General features: G+C 40.0%; 1 protein-coding gene across 3 annotated transcripts; it reads right to left on the reverse strand.

Annotated features, from left to right (window-relative positions):
• LOC124045994 (transmembrane protein 269-like) lies at nucleotides 1-19981 on the reverse strand. Of its 3 annotated transcripts, XR_006840938.1 has the most exons (9): nucleotides 19605-19981; nucleotides 19446-19467; nucleotides 16270-16330; nucleotides 13430-13577; nucleotides 10100-10197; nucleotides 7441-7584; nucleotides 7073-7273; nucleotides 4831-4993; nucleotides 1-382 (listed from the first exon to the last, which is right to left on the reverse strand). XR_006840938.1 is itself a non-coding variant. In XM_046365880.1 (8 exons), exons 1-8 carry the CDS (start codon nucleotides 19552-19554, stop codon nucleotides 273-275), a joined length of 792 nt encoding a protein of 263 aa, XP_046221836.1. In that variant the 5' UTR covers nucleotides 19555-19668; the 3' UTR covers nucleotides 1-272. The 3 variants fall into 3 exon arrangements, 2 of the variants coding, with proteins under 2 accessions (XP_046221836.1, XP_046221835.1); XM_046365880.1 differs by lacking the exon at nucleotides 4831-4993 and having other exon boundaries at nucleotides 19547-19668; XM_046365879.1 differs by lacking the exon at nucleotides 4831-4993 and having other exon boundaries at nucleotides 19605-19633.
• Between the last annotated feature and the right edge of the window lie 3021 nt (nucleotides 19982-23002).

A 23002-nucleotide genomic window follows, 5' to 3' on the forward strand; every position in this document is an offset into this window, starting at 1 on the left:
TACAATTCTGCCATTGTATTGTAAAAACATAACTAGACATTCAAACACCGTATTAATCAAAAACAAAATGGCTAAGGTACATTACATTATCCATCAAGTGGTCATGATGAAAAAGGCAGTTAAATCTTACAAAAACATTAAAACGTCCTCTTACGTCCTTTTTCGATCCGCTGTGGATAGCTAGCAGCAGCAGTCTGGGAGCTTTAGTTAACCCCGCCGGACGGCCTGTTGACAAGCCATGTGTGAGTTTGGAGCAAGGCCTTTAACTCCTACTACACTTTGCAACTCCAAAGAGATGTTGGGAACAAAATGTAGGAGACAGACCACAACAGGTAGTACACACATGCCGGAGAGAAAGAGGAACAGAACACCATGACAACTCCTGCAAAACAAAACAGGAAAAACAAATGAGATGAGTCGTCTACCTAATGAATAGCCTACCTTTTTTCATGGCTGGATTATTGTAATCTGAAACCATTTTAGAAAGCTTTCATTTCGATTTTAAAAAGGGAAATGCCACCATTTTTCAGCATCATATTCATTATCTCCAGCACTAAACCAGTGTCTACATATGCGAAAGGAGAGTTTCTACAGCATTGATCTGTGGTTAAAAAGAGTCCTAAAAAAAAAAAATGCTCCTTTGCGACTTCACAAAATAGGAGGATTACATTTAATAATTTTTAAAAATATAAATAAATAATGGGATTTTTAAAAACCTGCAAAGAGTTTAGCCAGAGGGAAGGTATGGTCTTGCTCTCCAAGTCATAGTGGGTTAGGGTTATAGTGTTGTATAATCAGTTCTTTTAAAATGTTTTAAAATCAGTGCTTTAACTTTTAATGATGTCATTGGGTAGACCTTTACTTAATTTCCCACATATGTAGACATTTGTATTGTGCAGAAGATAATGAAAATGAAGTTGAAAATTGGTGGAACTGCCCTTCAAGTAAGAACTTATTCTGAATGGAGGATTCGTATTACTGCTCACATGTTTAAAGTACCTGCGGCCTCATTTATCAAAGGTGCGTGAGCATAAAAAGCCTACTTTGCTTGCGCAAGTTTACCCACAAATGTTGAACTTGACAGGAAAGTTTGCAAATCTTTTGTATTGCAAGCAAATATAGTTATTTTTCGTGTGTCTTTGCACAGGAATTATAATGGTAGGCTAATAAAAAGTAGCCTAATGACAAAATGGATGCATTTGCAGTTGATAAGATCGTATAGCAGCATGTCACCTAATACATTTATTATACCCACATAGGTCTAAATCACAATCATATTGCAGGCCATGTTGCTCATTTTCTGACATAACTCATCTATTCCCTCTACACAATATTACGCTAGCATTTATCCACCGCTCATTCAATAGCCAACCATGCTCGAAAGTAAATAGACCAGTAACCTACGTAAGTATGTGTAGCTAGTATTGCTGTGCAATAGGAGCTCAACATAATAGCGTGTACCAAGGCAGGATATAGAAACACAATCATGTATTGACAAACAAAATATTGAACAACAATATTTTGCATAGACGCGTGGGGCGGTAGGGCGCATTTACTTTTAAATTCTTCAATAGACAAAACAATCTTGCAGAATGCACGGACAGTATTTGGCACTCGCTATAGGTGGCATGCATTTTTTTGTGGTGAAAAAGTTACTGCAAAAGATTAAAACATCCTACAGAAATGTGATCTAATTTGCTATTCTGATTTCTTTAAGAAACAGAGATGGCCAAGTACCAACATCTCCAAATCATACAGCAAATGAGGGCGTTTTTGTTTCCATAAAAAGGAGAATGGAGGGTGTTTTCCAGGCCGGGTTGTAACGCTCTGTCTCGAGCACGCAAATATAGTATGGCTCTGATTTATCAGTGAAGACATGCGTATATATTACGAGCCACAGTTTGATAAATCCCAATCATTTGTGGCGCACGCAAATCGTAGAATCTCCACAAATGCCATAATTTAGTAAGAAATCTACACACGGTTGATACAGTGGGGCAAAAAAGTATTTAGTCAGCCACCAATTGTGCAAGTTCTCCCACTTAAAAAGATGAGGCCTGTAATGGCCATCATAGGTACACTTCAACTATGACAGACAAAATGAGGAAAAAGATTTTAATGAATTTATTTGCAAATTATGGTGGAAAATAAGTATACTTTTTTGCCCCACTGTAAATGAGGCCCCGGGGCCTCATTTATAACCATTGTGTAAATGTCGTACTAAATATCTGCGTGTGCCATTTCAGAAAATAATATGTACATCAAAAAAAAAGAAGAAATCTATAAACTTGGTGCAAGCCATAAATGCATTTGTCCCGTGTTTAACTGTCGTAAAACTGTGAATAAGTGAACGAGCATCAAACTCCGCCCAGAAAACGCCCTCCACCTTTTATGGTGTATAATTTGATACTATTGGAATTAGGTCACAACAGTTTGTAAATGAACAATAGCATATTTGATCATATTTCTGTAGAGGTGTGGGCACAATGTTTTGATATTTTGCAGTAACTTTTTCAAATTAAACACGCATGCTTCCTATAGAGATGGGCAGTATTTCAGTTACATGTATTTGAAATATGTATTTTAATTACTTCTGAGTATTTTGTACTACACTGGGCTGAAATAAACTAATGTATTTTGTAACAAGATCCTTTCAAAAGCTGTAATTTCAAAATACTTTTTCTATTCCATTTCTTTATAGCGGTTCCCAATTTTGTGGCCCCCTTCCACCCTAAATTGGTATCAAGTTTGATGGCACAAAGGTGTGATAAGAGCGGTTATTAAATCAACCACATCTAAATGTTTTTTTAAAAATCAACCATTGCAAAGCATGCTGAGTATTACTCTTATGAGCACTGCCCCACAACAAGCCCAATGACAATACCCAGTGTGCTTTGCAGTTCATTTTCACATATAGATTTTTACATGTTGGTAATTTAGCAGAAGCTCTTATCCAGAGTGACAGAACATTCAACTAAGGTAAATCAACAACATCATATCAGTCATAGCAAGACGTTTATGTAAAACCTTGAAAGAGAATGTTGTTGCTGTAGCCGACTCGGTGTCAAATATTTGATATAATCTACCGTCTATTTACAATGTTGGTAGAATGTATGCTGTACGTAGAAAAGGACTGAGTTTCTGAACGAGAAAAACAATGGGAAATTATTGTGGATCTGTCTGCATAATGTTTGATTTCCAATTGGGAAACATTGTCTGAGCTACTCAAAACATATTGAAATGACATACTGCAGTAGCATACATAGGCCTACTTCCAAGTAATAAAAAGAATATCAACTGTCTCGAGGTTCACCTGGTAAATGAGTCTGTAGGCAATAAAACGGTGCTGCCTGTGGGATCACATACAGAGAAACCTGAAAAACGTAACCTACTTACATAGGCCCAATTAAATGAGAGATACGCATAATCATTTGTTTCATGGCTACTCCGGGAATATGAACCAATCATTGCTAGAAAAAGGTGAGGAATTTATTCTGCAATGGTCATGAAAATAAAATAATAGTAAATAGATTCCCAAATCTAATTATTTGAGATTTAAAAAAACATTTTTTGCTCTTCTCACTAACGGCAAATGGCTGCATCTTGTGATTATGAATAAGCGTCATAATATCCCCCGTTTGCAAAAAATATATAATAATACTTAGTTCTACTTGCAATACAATAGTACAACCACTAGAAGATATACGTACTCATGGTCTAAAGACACTCACATCAAGTTCAGTTTTAAAAGTGGGAAAACTGGTGCATGCACATTTTGGGGTACATGTTTTTTATACACACTCACCTTTACAAATGAGGCCCCTGGTATCAACATTCCAATAGACTTCACAGGACCAAACATCCATTTTTTTGAAGAATTGTTTAAAAGGTGCTATATTAACTATCCCAGAACAGTTTTTTGTTTGTTTTACAGAGTAGCTGTGTGGACTAAATTCTCTGGATGCCACTTCCCAATAGGTAAACAACCGGACCGTCTGCACATGTGCGGGATTCTCTACTTTACACCACTTATTTGTTTTTATGTAGCCATTGCTCCCTCTGCTCCCCTGCCCTTCCTCCTGTTCTCACTCGACCCACACACACATGATTGGGTGTCTGTCTGGTATAGAAACTTCACCAAATTGTTGTAACTATAAACAATCAGTCTGTTGTAACTATAAACAATTGAATTTACCCCCCACACACACTGTACCATATGTGCAGCAGACTGATCATTCGAATTGACGCGCCTTTGGTTATTAACCATGTTTCCATCAAACCTTGTTATGCGAATAAAGTGCATGCCCATAAAAAAAAAACATGACAGGACTGACTGAAACAGAAAACGTTTCGGTAAACTTTCCAATTGTCGATAAAACAAAATAGTCTCGACAAGGTGGGATCTTATTGGGTCGGTAAAATTAATTATGCTGAAATAACTTCCCAGAACCCGAGGTAGTAGGAACATATCGCCACAACTTCTAAACATCACCCTTCACGCTAATAGCTAGCCAGCGTAACGTGCTAGCCATCCTGTAACGTGATGTACACTGTTTTCAAATAGAAAAAGTAAAGATGCCATCAGAGGCAGAATGATGTACAGTATGTCGTTGTGCAGAACACTATCCCAGTAAAAAGTGAACACACAATATTTTTATACCAATGACGTAGAACGCTACAACTACTATAAAGAACTGGAGGAGATTGTTGGACCCATCTATGTGGGAGCTGGCTTGCCACTGGCTGTTTGTGAAGTGTCAAACTCTTCTTAGCAGATACTACAAAAGCAGCTGTGAATAGGTAGTGTATTTCCATATTGCACAAGCTCACCGAGTTCTGATTCAGAGGGTTCTCTTTGTTGCACACAGAAACAATACTGGCTCCTGGATGCAGCACACTTAGGGGAAGGTTCTACGAGTTGCGCTAGATGGTGGTGGACAGAGATCATCCGCTCCTGCCATAGGCTTCCAGTAAAGTCTCTGTCTGAGGCGCTCTGAAAGCAGACAATTTGTCAGAGGCTGGGGGAAATGGCGCCTGTGGGAGCACGGACAGCTCCATTGAGGCCATCTCCATTTTGAAGTAGTCCATTTTCTTTTTCTAATACTTCTATGCGTTGTTAAACAAACTGAAAGGGTGCATATGGCCACCTGGAAATGTGTTGTTTGAACAAGCATAAAGCAAATGTTGGCGATTTACCGCCACCTCAAGTTATGGAATGTTTGCTCACAAGTATAATTAATTGTCTGATCCCTCCTGATGAACAAAATAGAATTATGTGATCCTACCTTAACCCATAGGAAGTCTCACCCAATTGACTACTTTAAAATGGTGGAAGCCCTCAATGGCAATGTTCATGCAAAAATGTGTTATTTCCATGTAATGATCTCTATTGAACTGCCTGATGTCACGGCTTAGCGTCAACATCCTCGCCGGACACAATGTAGTAGCTAGCTAACTAGCAAGGAGGAGATCAGAAGTTATTTTTAATGAGTGCATTTCGCTAGTGGCTAGTTTGCATCCTCTGCCTTCACTAAAACCACTGCAAAGGTTTTGCCTGAAAACGTTTGTCAAATCGCGACATCTTTCTACAGGCTACAGAAAGTTTGATTTTACAGGCTTTGGCCCGCCTACCCAAACTCAGGATTTGTTGGGAGAGTTGTCGATCTGAAGAACCTCCCCAGAATTTTTGTTGCTGTTGAAATGTCCAAGAGAATCCAAAATGTGCTGTTGCTCTAGGTCTGGGATTTCCGAGACTACTAGCTAACAGGGAAGAACTATGCTGTTATGGTCTAATGGTCTAATGTTGTTATGGTCTAATGGTCTAATGTTGTTATGGTCTAATGGTCTAATGTTGTTATCGTAGAATGTATGCACACATGACTGTAAGTCGCTTTGGATAAAAGCGTCTGCTAAATGGCATATATTATTATTATTATTATTATATTAACTAGAACCTACAATGCAAACAATGGCTGCTAAGCCTCCCATGCAGGCTACTTCCTGTCCCTAACACCAAAAAAACAATAATATAAAATATTAACGTTTTTATCATACTAAAACTGAATAAAAACCTAGTAAATTAAGTCGGAAAATGAACAAACTTAACTGAATACATTTAAAAAACAAAAAACAGATGTTTCAAAAAATCTAATATAGAAACAGAAAACTATAATAATGGAGAACAGTGCTCATTTAATAAAGCTGAATCAATATCTGCAAGATCACATAATGATTCATTAGTGTTCTACATAACTGAATATAATAGCATAGTATAATGTCACTGTAAGACAAAAACATCCACCTCATAAAAAAAAAAAAAAAAGAGATTTTAGCAAAATGTGCTTTGATTGAAACAAAACCCAGATAAGATACAGTTTAACATCTGCTTTAAAAGTTGTTCACAAAAACACGACATATTTCAAAAATATCTAAATGCATTTTCCCATGAGAATGGTTGGCATGCAGATGCTGCATGGGTTTTTCACCCGTAAAACGTGAAGAATAATAATTCACGATGGTGTCGTGAGAAACGTGGAAAAAAAAGAGAGAAAATGAACAGCAGCTACGTAAAAAAAAAAAAAAAGCACAAACCAAAAAAAGGTAAAGTAGCACAAAGTGCAGAACGTGATACAGTTGTTCTGGGGAAGAGGCTTCCAGAGGTTGGCAGGACGGGGGGCGGAAGAGGGCCGTCGATTTGAACGTGCAGCCTCAGCTTTTTTTGTGTGTTACTAACTTGAATTCTACATTTTCAAGAGCTAATTCAGCATCTCTCTACTACCTATTCTACTGGTGCAGTTTGTTAACCCTGGTCCTGGGGACCCAAAGAGGTGAACCATTCTGTCTTTGCCGTAGCACTACACTCGCCCCGTGTAACCAGCCTGATCCGCAGCAAATTATTTATGCATGCTTGCGAGATCAGGCTTGGTTGTACGAGGCTAGCACTACACATATGATTCCACTCATCATCATCCGCCCTTTGAATCATTGAATCAGATGTGTAGTGCTAGGGCAAACACTAAATAGTGCACTCCTTTGTCCCCTGGACCAAGAAACACCGCATCTGGTGTATTACCTCCAGCGTAGACCACCTTCTTCCAGGCCTGTGACTCCAGGACCCTGTCGTGAGGGTAGAAGCCCTGGTTGACCATGAAGAGGATCATGGCCACAGCAGTGACCCGCAGGATCACCATGTTACCTCCGGTCAACAGGGAGAGGCAGGCCAGGATGGCGGAAGAGTAGATACATGGCAGGCCACGGTACATGAAGGGGATGCCTGGAGATGAATAACCACAGAAAGAGAGACGAGACCTAAATGAAGACCGAATCTGACATTATTCAGTCTTTATTCAGCCTAGACTGTACTTTGAATGATAAATACACGAAGAGTGAAATTGATCATGCCATTATCCTGCCATTTCACGTTTCCTTGCAGTCACTTACCACTGGAGAAGAAGCAGAGGCGGACAAACACAGACAGGACGTAGCACATGCACAGGATGTTGTCCATTAAGGCATGTGTCCTCAGGAGCAATGATGTCGCAATCCCAAAGGTTGTGAAATCTGCAAAATCATCCAGTTTAGCACCTGAACCAGAGAGAATGACAGGAAGTGACCAGTTATACATTTGTCTCATGACTTGTCTCAGATTAATGTCTACATGCTACTGCTGTGAGGTTAGTTCACTGCTAACATAAGACCAAACAAGTTGATCTAATCTCGTTGATGCCAATGGTCTACTTCTCCCTTTCCTGTGTGCGCATTTGTGTTTATGTAAAAAGGGGTCATCTGTAGTGGTAATGTCGGTGTCAGCATAACAGGCCTGCCACTTTCCTTTGTAAACAACATTCCCGAATGCCACAGTCTGCTTGTCCCCCCAGAGCAGGGAGCATGTTGTCACCGAGAGTCGAGCAGGAAGTGATTCTGACCCCAGCTTCAATGAACGAGATGGAATTCCACATCACAGGGGTCAACAATTTCAGATATGTTGAGTGCCGAAAGCATTGGGATAAAACAGACAATTGGAGCATGAGCCTCCCCCCCCAAATCAGACTGCTTAGTCGGAAAAGTGAAAGTTCAACTGACACAAACGGGGGCACAACAACACCCACCTGCAAAGTCATGCAGAAAAACAGTGTTGGAACACAAAGCCCCTGAAATATCCGGGTGATGATGCATTGTGGTGCACCTGCTGGGGGCTATTTCAGGCAGCCGTGGGATCCATGGCAGTGTAGACGTGACTATCTGCACACAGGAGGTCGTTATGTATAAAGCCACCTGCATGTGCCTTTTTATTACGTCATATCCCGTTATGATCACTTGAGAATATGCTGTGTCGTGTACAATAGGAGTATGCTTTAAAAAAATATATTTAAAAAACTTTTTAAATTTTTTTATTGAATCATTAGCTAGGCTATTTCCTAATAATACACAGTCTACGGCAGACAGAATTCAACAAAGACATGGAACCAGTGCAATGCAGAGAAGATAATTTACTGATCTACCTACAGAGATAGAAGCTGATCAGCACAGCTAAATGACAGCAAGTACACTTACTGCAACGAGATTCGTTTTTCTGTGGTTTGCTATCGCTTAAGTTCCCTTTGGATTCTCTCAAACATTAATGAATGTTTTTAATAGGGTCTTTGTAAGGAAAACCCGTTTGGTACTAACTTGTTGCAGTATACAACCTACTGTCCCATAGGAGAACCCTTTTTGGTTCCAGGGAAAAAAATATATGTTTGGTTCCATGTAGAAGCCTCTGTGGAAACCCAACAGTTTTACATGGAACCAAAAGGGTTCTTCTAAGGGTTCTCCTATGGGGACAACCAAATAACCTTAAGGTTCTGGATAGCACCTTTTTTGTTTATGCTGATTGAGTTCCATCTCTAAAATATGTATATACAGTGCATATGGAAAGTATTCAGACCCCTTGACTTTTGTTACATTAGAGCCTTATTCTAAAATTGATTAAATAATTTTTCCTTCCTCATCAATCTACACACAATACCTCATAATGCAAAGCAAAAACAGATTTTTTTGCTAATCAAATGTTTTTGTTGTGGAACAAATGAGATCACATTTACATAAGTATTCAGACCCTTAACTTAGTTCTTTGTTGAAGCAACTTTAGCAGTGATTACAGCCTCAAGTCTTCTTGGGTATGATGCTACAAGCTTGGCACACCTGTATTTTGGGAGATTCTCAAATTCTTCTCTGCAGATCCTCTCAAGCTCTGTCAGGTTGGATGGGGAGCGTTGCTGCACAGCTATTTTCAGGTCTCTCCAGAGATGTTCGATCGGGTTCAAGTCCGGGCCACTCAAGGAAATTCAGAAACATGTTCCGAATTCTTCCATTTAAGAATGATGAAGGCCACTGTGTTCTTGGGGACCTTCAAAGCTGCAGAAATGTTTTGGTACTCTTCCCCAGATCTGTGCCTTGAAACAATCCTGTCTCGGAGCTCTACGGACAATTCCTTCGACCTCATCGTTTGGTTTTTGCTGACATGGCTGTCAACGGTGGGACCTTATATAGACAGGTGTGTGCGCCTTTCCAAATTATGTACAGGATGATCAATAGAAACAGGATGCACCTGTGCTCAATTTTGAGTCTCATAAAGTGTCTGAATACTTATTTACATAAAGGTTTCTGTTTTTTATTTTGAATAAATCTGCAAAAATGTCTAAACCTGTTCTCGCTTTGTCATTATGTCAGTATTGTGTGCATATTGATGAGGAACAAATGTATTTAATTAATTTTAGAATAAGGCTGTAAAGTAACAAAGTGAGGTGGGGGGGGGGGGTCATGGCGTCTGAATACTTTCCGAATGCACTGTAGGTTGGTAAATGATCTTCTGAATTATACATGGCATCTATTTTTGTCTTTTAAGGTCGTAACCGTTGCCCATTAGGCCATTTGATCCATCAGCTATAATGACCAGTGCAAGTAGTAGATGGCTGGGTGCATCACTAGCCTGATCCTGTTTGTGGTGTCTTTCCCGCTCATAGTCCTTGTCATAACTACATGTTTCAGGCTAGTGAATAATCAGTGTCTCAGTGGAAGTTTAGCCCCGGCTAGAGATATTGGACACCACTCCACTCACCTAGTGGTGAGCATGCATCAAGTCGTCTGGCAACTGCCCCATCTGCCAAATCCAGCAGGTAGCCAATCAGGACCAGCCAGCAGGCTGCATGTTGGTGGCTGCAAAAGGAGGGTAAAATGTTGGGTTGCAGTTTTACAAAATAGAAATGACAATAGTAAGACATTACATGATACAACTGTAATTACACAGTAACCTATGGATTACTTGTTTATTACCACTGTACTTATGGCAATATCACACCAAGGGCTGCTTTTTATTTTTGGATTAACTTGTGGCTTTTACAGAGTAAGAAAAACACAAATATCATACAATAAAACAAGGCTAAAAAACAATAAACAAAGGGGAATAAAGAGCATAGCTTTGATACAGAAATAGATAAACAAGATGAACAGACAGACAAAACAATTTTAAAAGACTCAATTTTTGACAGCATCACTTTTGATTTAAACAAAACTTTCCATACACGTTTGTCCATAGAAGTGGTCCTTAAGTTCATTTTCCCTGAATGCAAAAATACAGGAGATAAAAGGTGCTCAAAGTTGACCCATTTTGCATACCCCCACCATACCTTGACACATCCGTGTCTTCATCACTGCAAAAGATCAATGGTCGAGTTTCATATAATTTCAAAGCTTACAGTGTGGTCAAACTATTTGATTATTTATTTCACACATTTTTTGCTAATTTATGTTAAAGACAACAAAAATACATTTCTAGTATATATATTTTTTTATCCAGACAACCCTGTTTGTAAGCGTTTAAATTATATCTCAAAACGTGTATATTTTCCATTTCCTACAATGGCCAAATATGTATGGAAGGTTTTGGTCAAGTCAAACGGGGTGCTGTCAAAAATTGATTGAATTTAAATGGATTTATGCAGATCATAGACATACAAGCACCAGACGACAATCAAAGGTCAAGTATGTGTAAAAAGTTTTAAAAAGCCGACATACGGAAAGTATTCAGACCCCTTGACACGTTACATCCTTATTCTAAAATGGATAAAATATTTTTTCACCTCAAATCTACACACAATAACAAAGTGAAAACCCGGTTTTAGAATTTGCTAACTTACATTAAAAAAAAAATAGAAATACCTTACTTACATAACTATTCAGACACTTTGCTATGAGACTCGAAATTCAGATCAGGTGCATCCTGTTTCTATTGATCGTCTTCCTAGAGCTGGCCGCCCGGCCAAACTTAGCAATCGGGGGAGAAAGGCCTTGGTCAGGGAGATGATCAAAAACCCGATGATTACTCTGACAGAGCCCCAGAGTTCCTCTGTGGAGATTGAACTATTTGGCCTGAAGGCCAAGCATCACGTCTGGAGGAAACCTGGCACCATCCCTACGGTGAAGCATGGAAGTGGCAGCATCATGCTGTGGGGATTTTTTCAGCAGCAGGGACTGAGAGACTAGTCAGGATCGAGGGAAAGATGAACGAAGCAAAGTACAGAGATCTTCGCACCAGAGCACTCAGGACCTGGCCTCCCAGCCAAACTAAGCAATCGGGGGAGAAAGGCCTTGGTCAGGGAGGTGACCAAGAACCCAATGGTCTTGCTCCCCAGAGTTCCTCTGTGGAGATGGGAGAACTTTCCAGAAGGATAACCATCGCTGCAGCACTGCACCAATCAGGCCTTTATGGTAGAGTGGCCAGGCGGAAGCCACTCCTCGGTAAAAGGCCCATGACAGCTCGCTTGGAGTTCGCCAAAAGGTATCTTAAGAACTCTCAGACCATGAGAAACAAGATTCTCTCATCTGAAGAAACCAAGATTGAACTATTTGGTCAATACCAAGCATCAGGTCTGGAGGAGACCTGGCACCATCCCTATGGCGAAGCATGCAGTGGCAGCATCATGCTGTGGGGATGTTTTTCAGCGGCAGGGACGAAGAGACTAGTCAGGATCGAGGGAAAGATGAACAAAGCAAAGTACAGAGATCTTCACTCCAGAGAGCTCAGGACCTGGGACTGGGGCGAAGGTTTACCTTCGAACAGGACAATGACCCTAAGCACATTGGTACAAGCCTCTGCATGTTCTTGAGTGGCCCAGCCAGAGCCCGGACTTGAAGCCGATTCAACATCTCTGGAGAAAATAGCTGTGCGGCAATGCTCCCCGTCCAACCTGACAGAGCTTGAGGATCTGCAGAGTGAATGTGAGAAACTCCCCAAATACATGTGTGCCAAGCTTGTAGAGTCATACCCAAGAAGACAAGGCTGTTATCGTTGCTAAAGGTGCCTCAACAAAGTAGTGAGTAAAGGGTCTGAATTCTTATGTAAATACTTAAGTAAATGTGATCATTTGATCAAACTGTTTTTGCTTTGTCATTATGGGGTATTGTGTGTAGATTGATGAGGGAAAAATGTATTTAATCAATTTTAGAATACGGCTCTAACATAACAACATTTTGAAAAAGTCAATGGATTTGAATACTTCCCGAATGCACTGTAGTAGAGTAGGAGAACTTTCAAGTAATGGAAATCGCACCAGGCCAGGCAGTCCTGAAATTAAATGTGGGCTTTGTTTTGGCCAAGTTAGTTCAAAAAGGGGTTCCACATCTTAAAGAAATGCTGTAGAGAAAGCCTCATTGGGAATTAAATCAATGATCCTTTGTTCCCATTGACTTCTTCAGGGAGCCTTATCAGATGGCCACAGCAGAAGAATACATTTGTAGTTAAGTGTTAAATCCTCATCTCTTGTTCCCAGTATACAAGAATTTGCACCCAGCTGGGGAGAGCATTCAAATAAACTTGATCCATCTCTTGTAGAACCTCTGACCACATTTTTCTATGGAAGGCCAATTCCAGAAACAATGAATGAAAACCTGAAACCCTGAAACTATTACAGACTGCACAAATTAGGGTTAATTCTATACCTAGACACTGGAGTGACATACAGTTGACGTAGGATCTTAAAATTGCATTTAGGGCAGCTTTGTTGACAGAAAACATCATAAACGGTATCTTCTACTTACTGACGGCTTTTCGTGCCATAGACACTTCAGAAACAGTATATCATTTAACACCACCAATGCTTTAAGGGTGGTGGTTGATGTGTGCTGTATGTTTTAGAGCCGACGGTCAGACGACCTGACCTTGATAAGCTGCTTGCGTTCATCTGGCTTCCCCTCAACAGCACAGCCTTTTTTTTTTGGCAGGACATGCGCTTGTGTCAACCGTCAACAGGGCATTCAAAAAAAAAAAAAAAAACGCCTCACAGATATAACAAAGATGTATACTACAATAACATAACACTGCCACTGTCCATGTTAGCTATAGTATGGTTTTGTCAAAGAAAATCAGATACTGTATGCTGTGTTCACTCACCCGTTCAGGCTGCAGAGAATAGAGGCCATGCCCATGAGCATGTTGGCCATAGACAGAGCATTGGCTGCATTTTTGCGTACAAACTCCTTGAGCTGGACACCCGTGGCCTGCTCGCTTAGAAAGAGCTTATTGGTACGCTGGAAGAAACCTGAGAACAGTGAGGACAGTGATTGCTATTAGCTGGTGGTCTATGTTAGATTCACTTAGCTGCTCTTAAGAGGATTGTAGCTAAAACACTACAGATATGATAGGACCATATCATATCTGATGGACATACCTAAACTGCTGTACAGTATGTAAATCCGCTTTAAAACGGATATGTCAAACAAACCAAACACGCAAAAGATAATCATTGCTTTAACCAATATTTTCTTTGCCAATTATCAGCTTTAACGTGTTTGGCTTGCTACTTGTGGCCCCTCAAGACCAGGATAGAATCAGAAGCTGTACCAAGATATGAAAAAAGATGAATGCAAATTAAAAGGGAAAAAGTCAAACCTCATGCACCCAACCTACTGTGCAGCATCCAACATACAGTAGTACTAGTAACCGGCAGATTTCAAGTATAGGCGAGAACCTAAATAAAATTCACAAGTGGTTTAGGTTGTGCTTAAAAAAAAAATGTATAGTTGTTACACAGTATTAAATAATGTATTTGTTATCAAAGAATGAACATTTGCAAAGAAACTTCATTTTTTATATACAAATTGTACATTATTTACAAACCTATGCAAGATTGATTCATGTAGCTAATAAAAAGTAGTAGCACTTACCAAGAAGTATGTAAGTTTATTGGAGACCCACCATTCGATAGACTAATCCACTTTTCAGAAAAGGGGCTGGCACAGTATGTACAGTAACCATCATTTGGTAGTGTTAATATTCTCATAGTCATTGCCACACGGAATAATTATTCAGCAAATATATAGTGCATGTATAGCTGAGACGGGCTGGTGGGGAGAGAGTAAGTGACTGTCCACACATGGTACTATACTATTGTAATGGACTGTCCACACATAGTACTATAGTGAAACCCTGAGATAATGAGTCTACTGGGCTGTTGATTCATTAGGCTAGTTGACTGGCAAAACAGTGACCTGGAACAATGACAGCAACATTCACATGGATGGGTAGCTTTTAAAAAGTGTCAATGGCAGTTTGCTTGTTCGGTTTTTCTTCTTTCTTCCATAGTTTGTATTTTGTGGAAATGTCATAGTAATTACATAATTTCCTTATACATTTGTTATGTGAAAGCCAAGTATTGTTATATCAAAGTTCCTATCAGTGTAATACTGTGTAATTCCACCATTATGGTTATTAAAGTAATCGAAGAGTGTAAGGGCAATTTAATTGGACTTTCATTGAATTAATGATGCCAGAATCTTGAAGCATTAAAAGGCATCATAGATAGGTTATCTTACTTAAAAAGCAGGATGGTCCAGTGACGCTAGGTACTTCACTATGGCCAGGGCTGTTTTTTGTCCTTGCAATGCTGAGGGTTTTCAAAGAAGGCAAACAAAGGATCTTTGTTCTTGAGTGTCTGTGGCTTCGCTATGGAGTTTGGATTTCACACAGAAGTTAATAAGCCGAGGTGATAAAAGTAGCCAAGAGATTATTCTCTGCCGACAAAGACCCATATACCTCTACATAAAATAAACATAAATAAAAGTTACCATAGCAACCCTTTTTAAAACTAAAAGAGTCTAACAAACTAACGTCTGTACGTGAAAAAGGGTTAAAGTCATGTTCCTACTATTCTGTTTTGCACACAGAACTTCGTGTGATTCCAAAGCCAGTCGAGTTCAAGAGACTCTTCATCTGAAAGAAAACAGTGTATGAGACATAGCACAAGCCAACAACAACTTTTAAGAAGTTCACTTGACAAGCATGCTTCTCATTTCTGATTTACATTTTACATTACTTGGCTTTCGACAACCTAACCAGAAAACCCCAAATGGTAAACTATGGCGAATCAATAAGCAGATACATTTACAGCATCTGCCACTAATCGTTGTCTGTTTGCCTAGAATGTCAACAAATATTGAAAAATATTGAAATATTGACCCAGTTAGCAGCTCTTCTGGAAAAATAAAAAAATAGCCAACTTGTTTTTCATAACTCAATGGAAAGGATACGTCAGGTCTGATCCCTAATCCGGCCAGTCAATACTGTCTCACCACAGATAAATACCACCAAGTATTAAGCCAGAGCCAGATACATTCACACTTTTTAAGTTGATATATTTCTGGGCTTTATAGTCACAGTGTCTCAGAGTAGAAGTCCCGATCTAGGATCAGTTTTGCCTTTTAGATCATAAGCAATAAGACAGTGGGGACCTACTCTGAGACGCTCTGTGAATACAGGCCCAGGATGTCTGCCTATTAAGACGAGCATGGGGGGCAAATTTCACAACTGGGAAATTATGGAATATGTACATTTAAAAAAACATCATGCTCACACTAACTGAGAAATAATTTCCTATTCATTTAATATTACAAAAATGATGAAAAATAATAACAAAAACAAGATATTATCGTAGCATTACATTCTACCTAATCACATACAACCTGCATTAACATTTGATTATAGATTACATTTTGATGAGTAACTATGTATTATCCACTCTACAATTTAATAGTTGACAACTTGCTATATAACTCTAAGCTAGTATAAGTACAAGAAGAAGAAAAACTGATCTGAGTTGTGAAAAAAATTATATATAATAATAAACTACACCGGTTTTGCATGATTCTTACCAGGCCTTGGCTCTAGTGTGGACACAGAAAATCACAACCATGTCATGCACATTTGTCCAGGGGCATCCAGCAATAAGCACTTACCAGAGGATGGAGTCAGCAGAATCATGATTCTCTCTGCGTCAGTCTGCCCACAGCACAGCAGCTAGAAAACAAGTCTACATTTAGAGACTGTTACCCAGAAACAGATTAAACCTAGTGCTGGACTGAAAAGCATACTTAATGAAAAGCTTAAAATATCATTTTCAGTCCACGACTAGACTTGTGTCCAGGTAACTGGCCCAACCACTTGCCTTATACAAGTGTTGGATTGACATTAAAAGTTGCTCTATTGGCAGGGCATGATGAAGAGCAGTTGGGCCAATATGAGACTGCTCTGATGTTGCCCCATTGGGCAGGATACATTTTTTAAACTGCAAGAATTCCAGTAGCCTAAAACTATTCTTTCTAGTTCCGGCCCACTGTTTAATTTAAAGACGGACAATCGGTACATTCAAGTAATGTCACCTCGAAACATAACACTCAAATCTTATTTCTCTTTAATAGCAAATGATCATGCGTCTCAGACCAATATTATACTGCCTTATTCATTGACTCACCATACAAGTTAAGTTACACACTGAAGGAAGGCCATCATACAGTATATACTGTGTCCAGGAATGTCCGACTGATTGATCGTCAATGACTTTATTTTCATTTGGCCATCTATCAGTCTTAATGTCATGATCAACTTCATAACAACAAACAGAAAAACCACTGCTACAATAGCTAATGGTGCACGTAAATCATGTCTTATTTAGAGTTTGAGGTTTTAAGCCATGTCTATTTGTCAATGATGGTATGCTACAAAACAATTAGCACTACTGGTTTAGTCCTCTGCAGTTGATAATTGACCGAGCGATCTTCTAATCATTCTCGGAATGGACTCGTCAGGCATAAATGAACACTGTATGCCTGCAGTACCTCAATCACCCATCAATATCTCGGAAATTGCAATGCATGTCTGAAGTGAATTTTTTTCCACAAAAATGAATAAATGACATTAGGCTCATAGTAGCATAGTCATGTTGCACGCTATACCAGCGTTATCTAGTCTAGTCAAATACACTCCTATATATAAGATTGTCATTTTCAAAGGAAAATCTATTTCAAAAGCAAAAATTCTAGTTCATTAACTACATGATAAATGTACTACACACACTTAAAGTACTAGATGATTTAGCTATAATGCCATGGATCACAAGGCACTCAGTGCTGCTCACCTATGCTATTGGTTGAGCCAGTGGGTGTGCGCCATAGAGATGGATAGAGGTCTCATCTTTGTCTCAATGTCGCTGCCCATGCAACCTCCATACATGGCTGTGGATCCAACTATTTCAGGATATTTCATTTTAGTTTAGTTTTGGCCACATGAGAGAACAATGTGGTGGTGTTTTTGTCTTACAGTAGCCTAACTTTATACTATGCTATTATATTTTGTGTAAAATAAAAATGTAGTGGTTGAAGTGTTTCCATTACCCATTTAGGCAAATGGCGCATTAATAAAATTGCCGACAGCTTGTATGGCCTCCCAACCTATCGGTTTCATGTCTCAGGTAGCCCACAAGGATAGAATGCAATAATTGACTAATATTTGACATTCTAATAATACTCATGTGTCAACGTGTTGCCATGGTGAAACTTGTCAGCCAACCAGAAAAGCAAGCAATTCACACATTGTTGAAAGTCAGGACAATCCTTGCCCTGCAAATAAACTTTATTTTTATAGTTGAAAAATAGAGTTTACTGTATGTCGTGTTCTGTATTATTTGTTTTGTACCCAGAACTCTGGGTCTTATTCCTGTCTGCTCTTTTAAGTTTAGATAAGAATTGTATACCTGTCTTGTATACCTATACACCATTCGTGTGTGTGTTCAATAAAAAATATTTGAAACAAAAATAGAGTTTACAAGCAGAAGACAATTAGAATTAAAATGTTGAGTGGAGCTTTGTGACATCACGTGCCTCTTGTAACTTCTAAATTATTCGGCAAATCATCATGTTTTATAAAAACAGTTTTTCACTTGTCGCAATAAAAAAAGTTTCACAAAAACAAATCCACTCGAACGGATAAAAATGTTTATCTTTAGAAAATGTATCCTACTGTCGCAGCCGGCCGCGACTGGGAGACCCATGGGATGGCGCACAATTGACTCAGCGTCGTCCGGGTTAGGGGAGGGTTTGGCCGGCAGGAATGTCCTTCTCCCATCACGCACTAGCGACTCCTGTGGCAGACCGGGCGCAGTGCACACTGACACGGTTGCCAGGCGCACAGTATTTCTGTCGGCTGGCTTCCGGGTTAATTGGGCATCGTGTCAAGAAGCGAAGGTTGAGAGCGTGGTTGGGTTGTGTTTCGGAGGACACACGGCCCTCCACCTTCACCTCTCCTGAGTCTGTTCAGGAGTTGCAGGGATGAGACAAGACTAACTAATTGGATACCATGACATTGGGGAGAAAACGGGATTTTAAAAAAAATTATATATTTTTTTAATCCTATATCCAATTACAACTATTTTTTGGGCAACATTGCTTTTGTCTAATAATCTTGAGTTGGTGGAAACCCGTCTACTGGCTGATAGCTCCCAACCCATAGGAATCAAAATCCAGTTGACTATAAATTGCTGAAGCCCTCAATGGCAATGTCCATGCTAAAAATGTGTTATATTCAAGTTGAGACCTCTACCTATCTCTATTGTGTGCGCACACTACGCAGTTTCTTCACTACAATAGCCACACGCAACTACATCAATTCCTTACTAACCTTACAAAAAAGATTGCAGTCAGAGTGCAGTATGGTGCAAATACTGCGTCCTGCATACGTTTTTTTTTACTGCAGTAATTTTGCAGTATAACTGCAATTAATGCGTCCAAAATATCACCGTCGACTGCAGTTACTGCACATTTACTACAGTTTCAAATCTGCAATATTTTTTTGTAAGGGTTTCCCCTAAAATGTGTAAACTCGGGCGTTAAACGCATCATTCTCACAGTAGATGTATTTTTCAAAATACAATAATTTTTCAAAATACAAAAACAAAATGGTTGCTGCAATTTATTTTATACCAAGTGCGTCACACATTTAGGGGACAAAATCTACAATTCATTGCCTTTCTAAATAGAATTGACTGAAATGCTTATAATAATTATATATGGAAGTCAACAATCGGTATTCTGCGCACTATGTAAACTGATTTGAGGATAGTTTAAACTGTCTGACTTACCTGGAAGGACCTAAAGATGATGCTGAAATAGTGCAAATGATTGACACGGCTTCAATGGAACTAAGCAATCGTATTAAATTAATCTCTTCTGTAATAATTACTTCTTCATGTGTACAAAGTGGTTGTTTGTTGCGTCCCAATAACGTTTCAGTGGTTCACCTGTAAAAAAGCATCTCAGTCTGCGTCTCTGCGCGCCTGCTTTTAAAGTCCAACAGAAGAATCCGCTAGAATATTCCACCGGATGTGACGCACAATAAACTGTCTTTCGTTTGTCTGGCTACTGTACTGTACAACATGACATTATGAGAATATCATAATTTTATTGATGGATTTAGTTATAACACAAGTATAGTTGGTAATCTATTTTCTAAATGAACATTAACATATGTGACGCACTATCATAATCAGTCGGAAGTCGCTATGGCTAATTTCCATATGGTGGTTGTCAACGTTTTGATTTTTCGCGGTTTGGTTTCATCTGGTTTTAACAAAACAATGTATTTGCTTTCATAATCTGTATGTTTCATCGTATAATTCAGAGTATAAATATGTATTTTTATTTTATAAAGGTAGAATGAAACATAGCAACGGAACACTTTTCCCATCGGTTCGGCGGACGCTAGCTTGTGACACACACACCAGTTTGACCTCGCATTGGTACTGTAGGCCTACTTATGTTATGTTACTTTTCTGAGTAAATTCAGGTAGCATTCATCGTCCTGCGTGTGTGTAAACCGTGGCAGACAGCATTTTAAATAAGGAGATGTGCATAAAGATAAACATCCTATGTGTTTATGGATCATTTCCCCTTAATGTGTCTTTTCAAAGACACAATCTCTAGTTCAGTAAAATAAGGAGTCTATTGCTTCACTACTTGTTTAGTCTTCACTTCTTGTTACTAGGTAAATAACCAACAGCCATTGATAACCACAAGGTGAATACGATGAGGAAACAGTCCATGTCAGCAACATTTATTTAAATCTCTAGTTGAGTAAAATAATGTATGTTCTGATTAGAATATAATCCAGAAAATTGCAGTAAACACCGCCACACTCAGGCATGTTCTATTCTCAGTCTCCAATATAATCGAATAGTTTTACATCTCCGTGTAAAAAGGCGTCCCATGGTCTACTTCGTCAACGAGCTCAATGTATTCCAAACACTTGTGGTAAGAAGATGATCCCAATAATTGAGGTATCCTAGTAAAACGATGCATCCCTCTGGTATAATCTATTGCGAACTCAAATATATTTTACTTATAAAGTCAAAGACGAAATTAATTGCAAACCACTGGTCTCAAATATATTAGCATAACTAGGCTACACAGGACCCATTGTAAAATGAGAGACTGTTCCTCATTTTAAAAAGTGCTCAAATCGAAAATGCCTTAGCTCTGCCGATTGGGGCGTGGTTTACGGAGCGCTCTCTGAAATATGCGTTCGTATCGGCGTATTCCACTGGTTTGAGTTATCTCACCATAGCGGCACTATCGTATCTGCGCTAACAAAACCAACACCGAAATCGCTATTTGTTTTGAATCAAGTTGCAATGGCCTATTTAATGGGATGATTTTCCTTTGTGCCCAATCAAAAATACTGTAGCATAACATGCATGGGCGGTAAAACATTTTTGTTTTTTAACCTCCGGCTACACTGTCTCTCGCTCTTCAGATCTGGTAAAACCCCATCATATATTAGTCAGTCACACATTGTCCCTACTTTACTGCCTACACACAGTTTCGATAGCTTTCTACTGCATCAATGGATTCCCACGAGATATATATATTAACGCTGTGCTAGGAGCTGATCTTCTTCGGTGGTGTTTATTGGCTGTTGGTATCCAATGTTATGGTGCATTACCGCCATCTACTGTACTGGAGTGTGGGCCAGAGACCGGGAGAAACTAAATCCTACCTGCCAGCCCCGTTGCTCTTAAATAATAATATTTGAGACTATATCTAATGACGTTCTAGTCAATATACTCTTGAAAATATTTTTCTGTATCCCCTTCTCCCTCATACTGGAGCTCAGCCTCTCTCTTTCCCTCTGATACTGCCCACACTGTAGCGATACATGATCCACGATCAATAATCAAACTTTCCTGTTGGATGCTTTCCTATCACATAAGGTCTACACTGCACATGAATCAGAGCAAATAACTACTCTGTCTGGCTTGACTTCCTCCACCCACTGCAAGGCCAACAGTATGGCCATCAGCTCCACCGTATATACAGCCAGATGATCTGTAATACATTTCCTGACTTTCACCCCACATTCCTGTACTACAAATGCTGACCCAGTACATCCTGTCCTTTGATCTTTTGAACCATCTGTGTAAATGGCCACAACATCATGATGCACAGTATCCAGATGTCTATTAAACAAATCAGATGGATCAACACCCTCCCTATCTTTCTGTAAACTCTCCAACACTTCTAGATCAACTACTGGAGGCGAGAGTAGTCATGCTGGATTTACAGGAATAGCTACCATTCGACTAAACTCCCTTCCATACAGTCCCATCTCCTTTGCCTGGGTATTACCCACCCACCCACAAAAGCTTGTGTTCTGTCTTCGCTCATGTTCCTAGCATGCCTCTAAAATCCCTTTCGAAGGATGAGACACCCCATGTCCCTGTGGGTTGACACAATAATTCATTGCCAGCTGCTGTCTCCTAATCTGCAATGGCATATCCCCCCCATCTCCACCTGTAGTGCAGCCACTGGGGACGTCTGAAACGCCCTACTACATATTCTGAGTCCTTGCCTCTGTATGACATCTAGACATTCCAATAAGGTCCAAACCTCCGAATCAAAGGCTTTACTGCTATAGTCTATTACAGATCAGATTAATACAACATACATGGTCCTCGATGAGGAACGGCCAGCCCCCCACTCCTTCCCCGTCAGACCGGATCAATGCAACATACATGGTCCTCGATGAGGAACGGCCAGCCCCCCACTTCTTCCCTGTCAGACCGGATCAATGCAACATACATGGTCCTCGATGAGGAACGGCCAGCCCCCCACTCCTTCCCAGTCAGACTGGATCAATGCAACATACATGGTCCTCGATGAGGAACGGCCAGCCCCCCACTCCTTCCCCGTCAGCCCGGATCAATGCAACATACATGGTCCTCGATGAGGAACGGCCAGCCCCCACTCCTTCCCCGTCAGCCCGGATCAATGCAACATACATGGTCCTCGATGAGGAACGGCCAGCCCCCACTCCTTCCCCGTCAGACCGGATCAATGCAACATACATGGTCCTCGATGAGGAACGGCCAGCCCCCACTCCTTCCCGTCAGACCGGATCAATGCAACATACATGGTCCTCGATGAGGAACGGCCAGCCCCCACTCCTTCCCCGTCAGCCCGGATCAATGCAACATACATGGTCCTCGATGAGGAACGGCCAGCCCCCACTCCTTCCCCGTCAGACTGGATCAATGCAACATACATGGTCCTCGATGAGGAACGGCCAGCCCCCCACTCCTTCCCCGTCAGACAGCGCATCACATTTAGCACCTTCTTACACTTTCCCACCACTCTCTCCAAG

The sequence above is a fragment of the Oncorhynchus gorbuscha genome, linkage group LG10, assembly GCF_021184085.1.
Source record: "Oncorhynchus gorbuscha isolate QuinsamMale2020 ecotype Even-year linkage group LG10, OgorEven_v1.0, whole genome shotgun sequence".
Taxonomy (NCBI): Eukaryota; Metazoa; Chordata; class Actinopteri; order Salmoniformes; family Salmonidae; genus Oncorhynchus; species Oncorhynchus gorbuscha.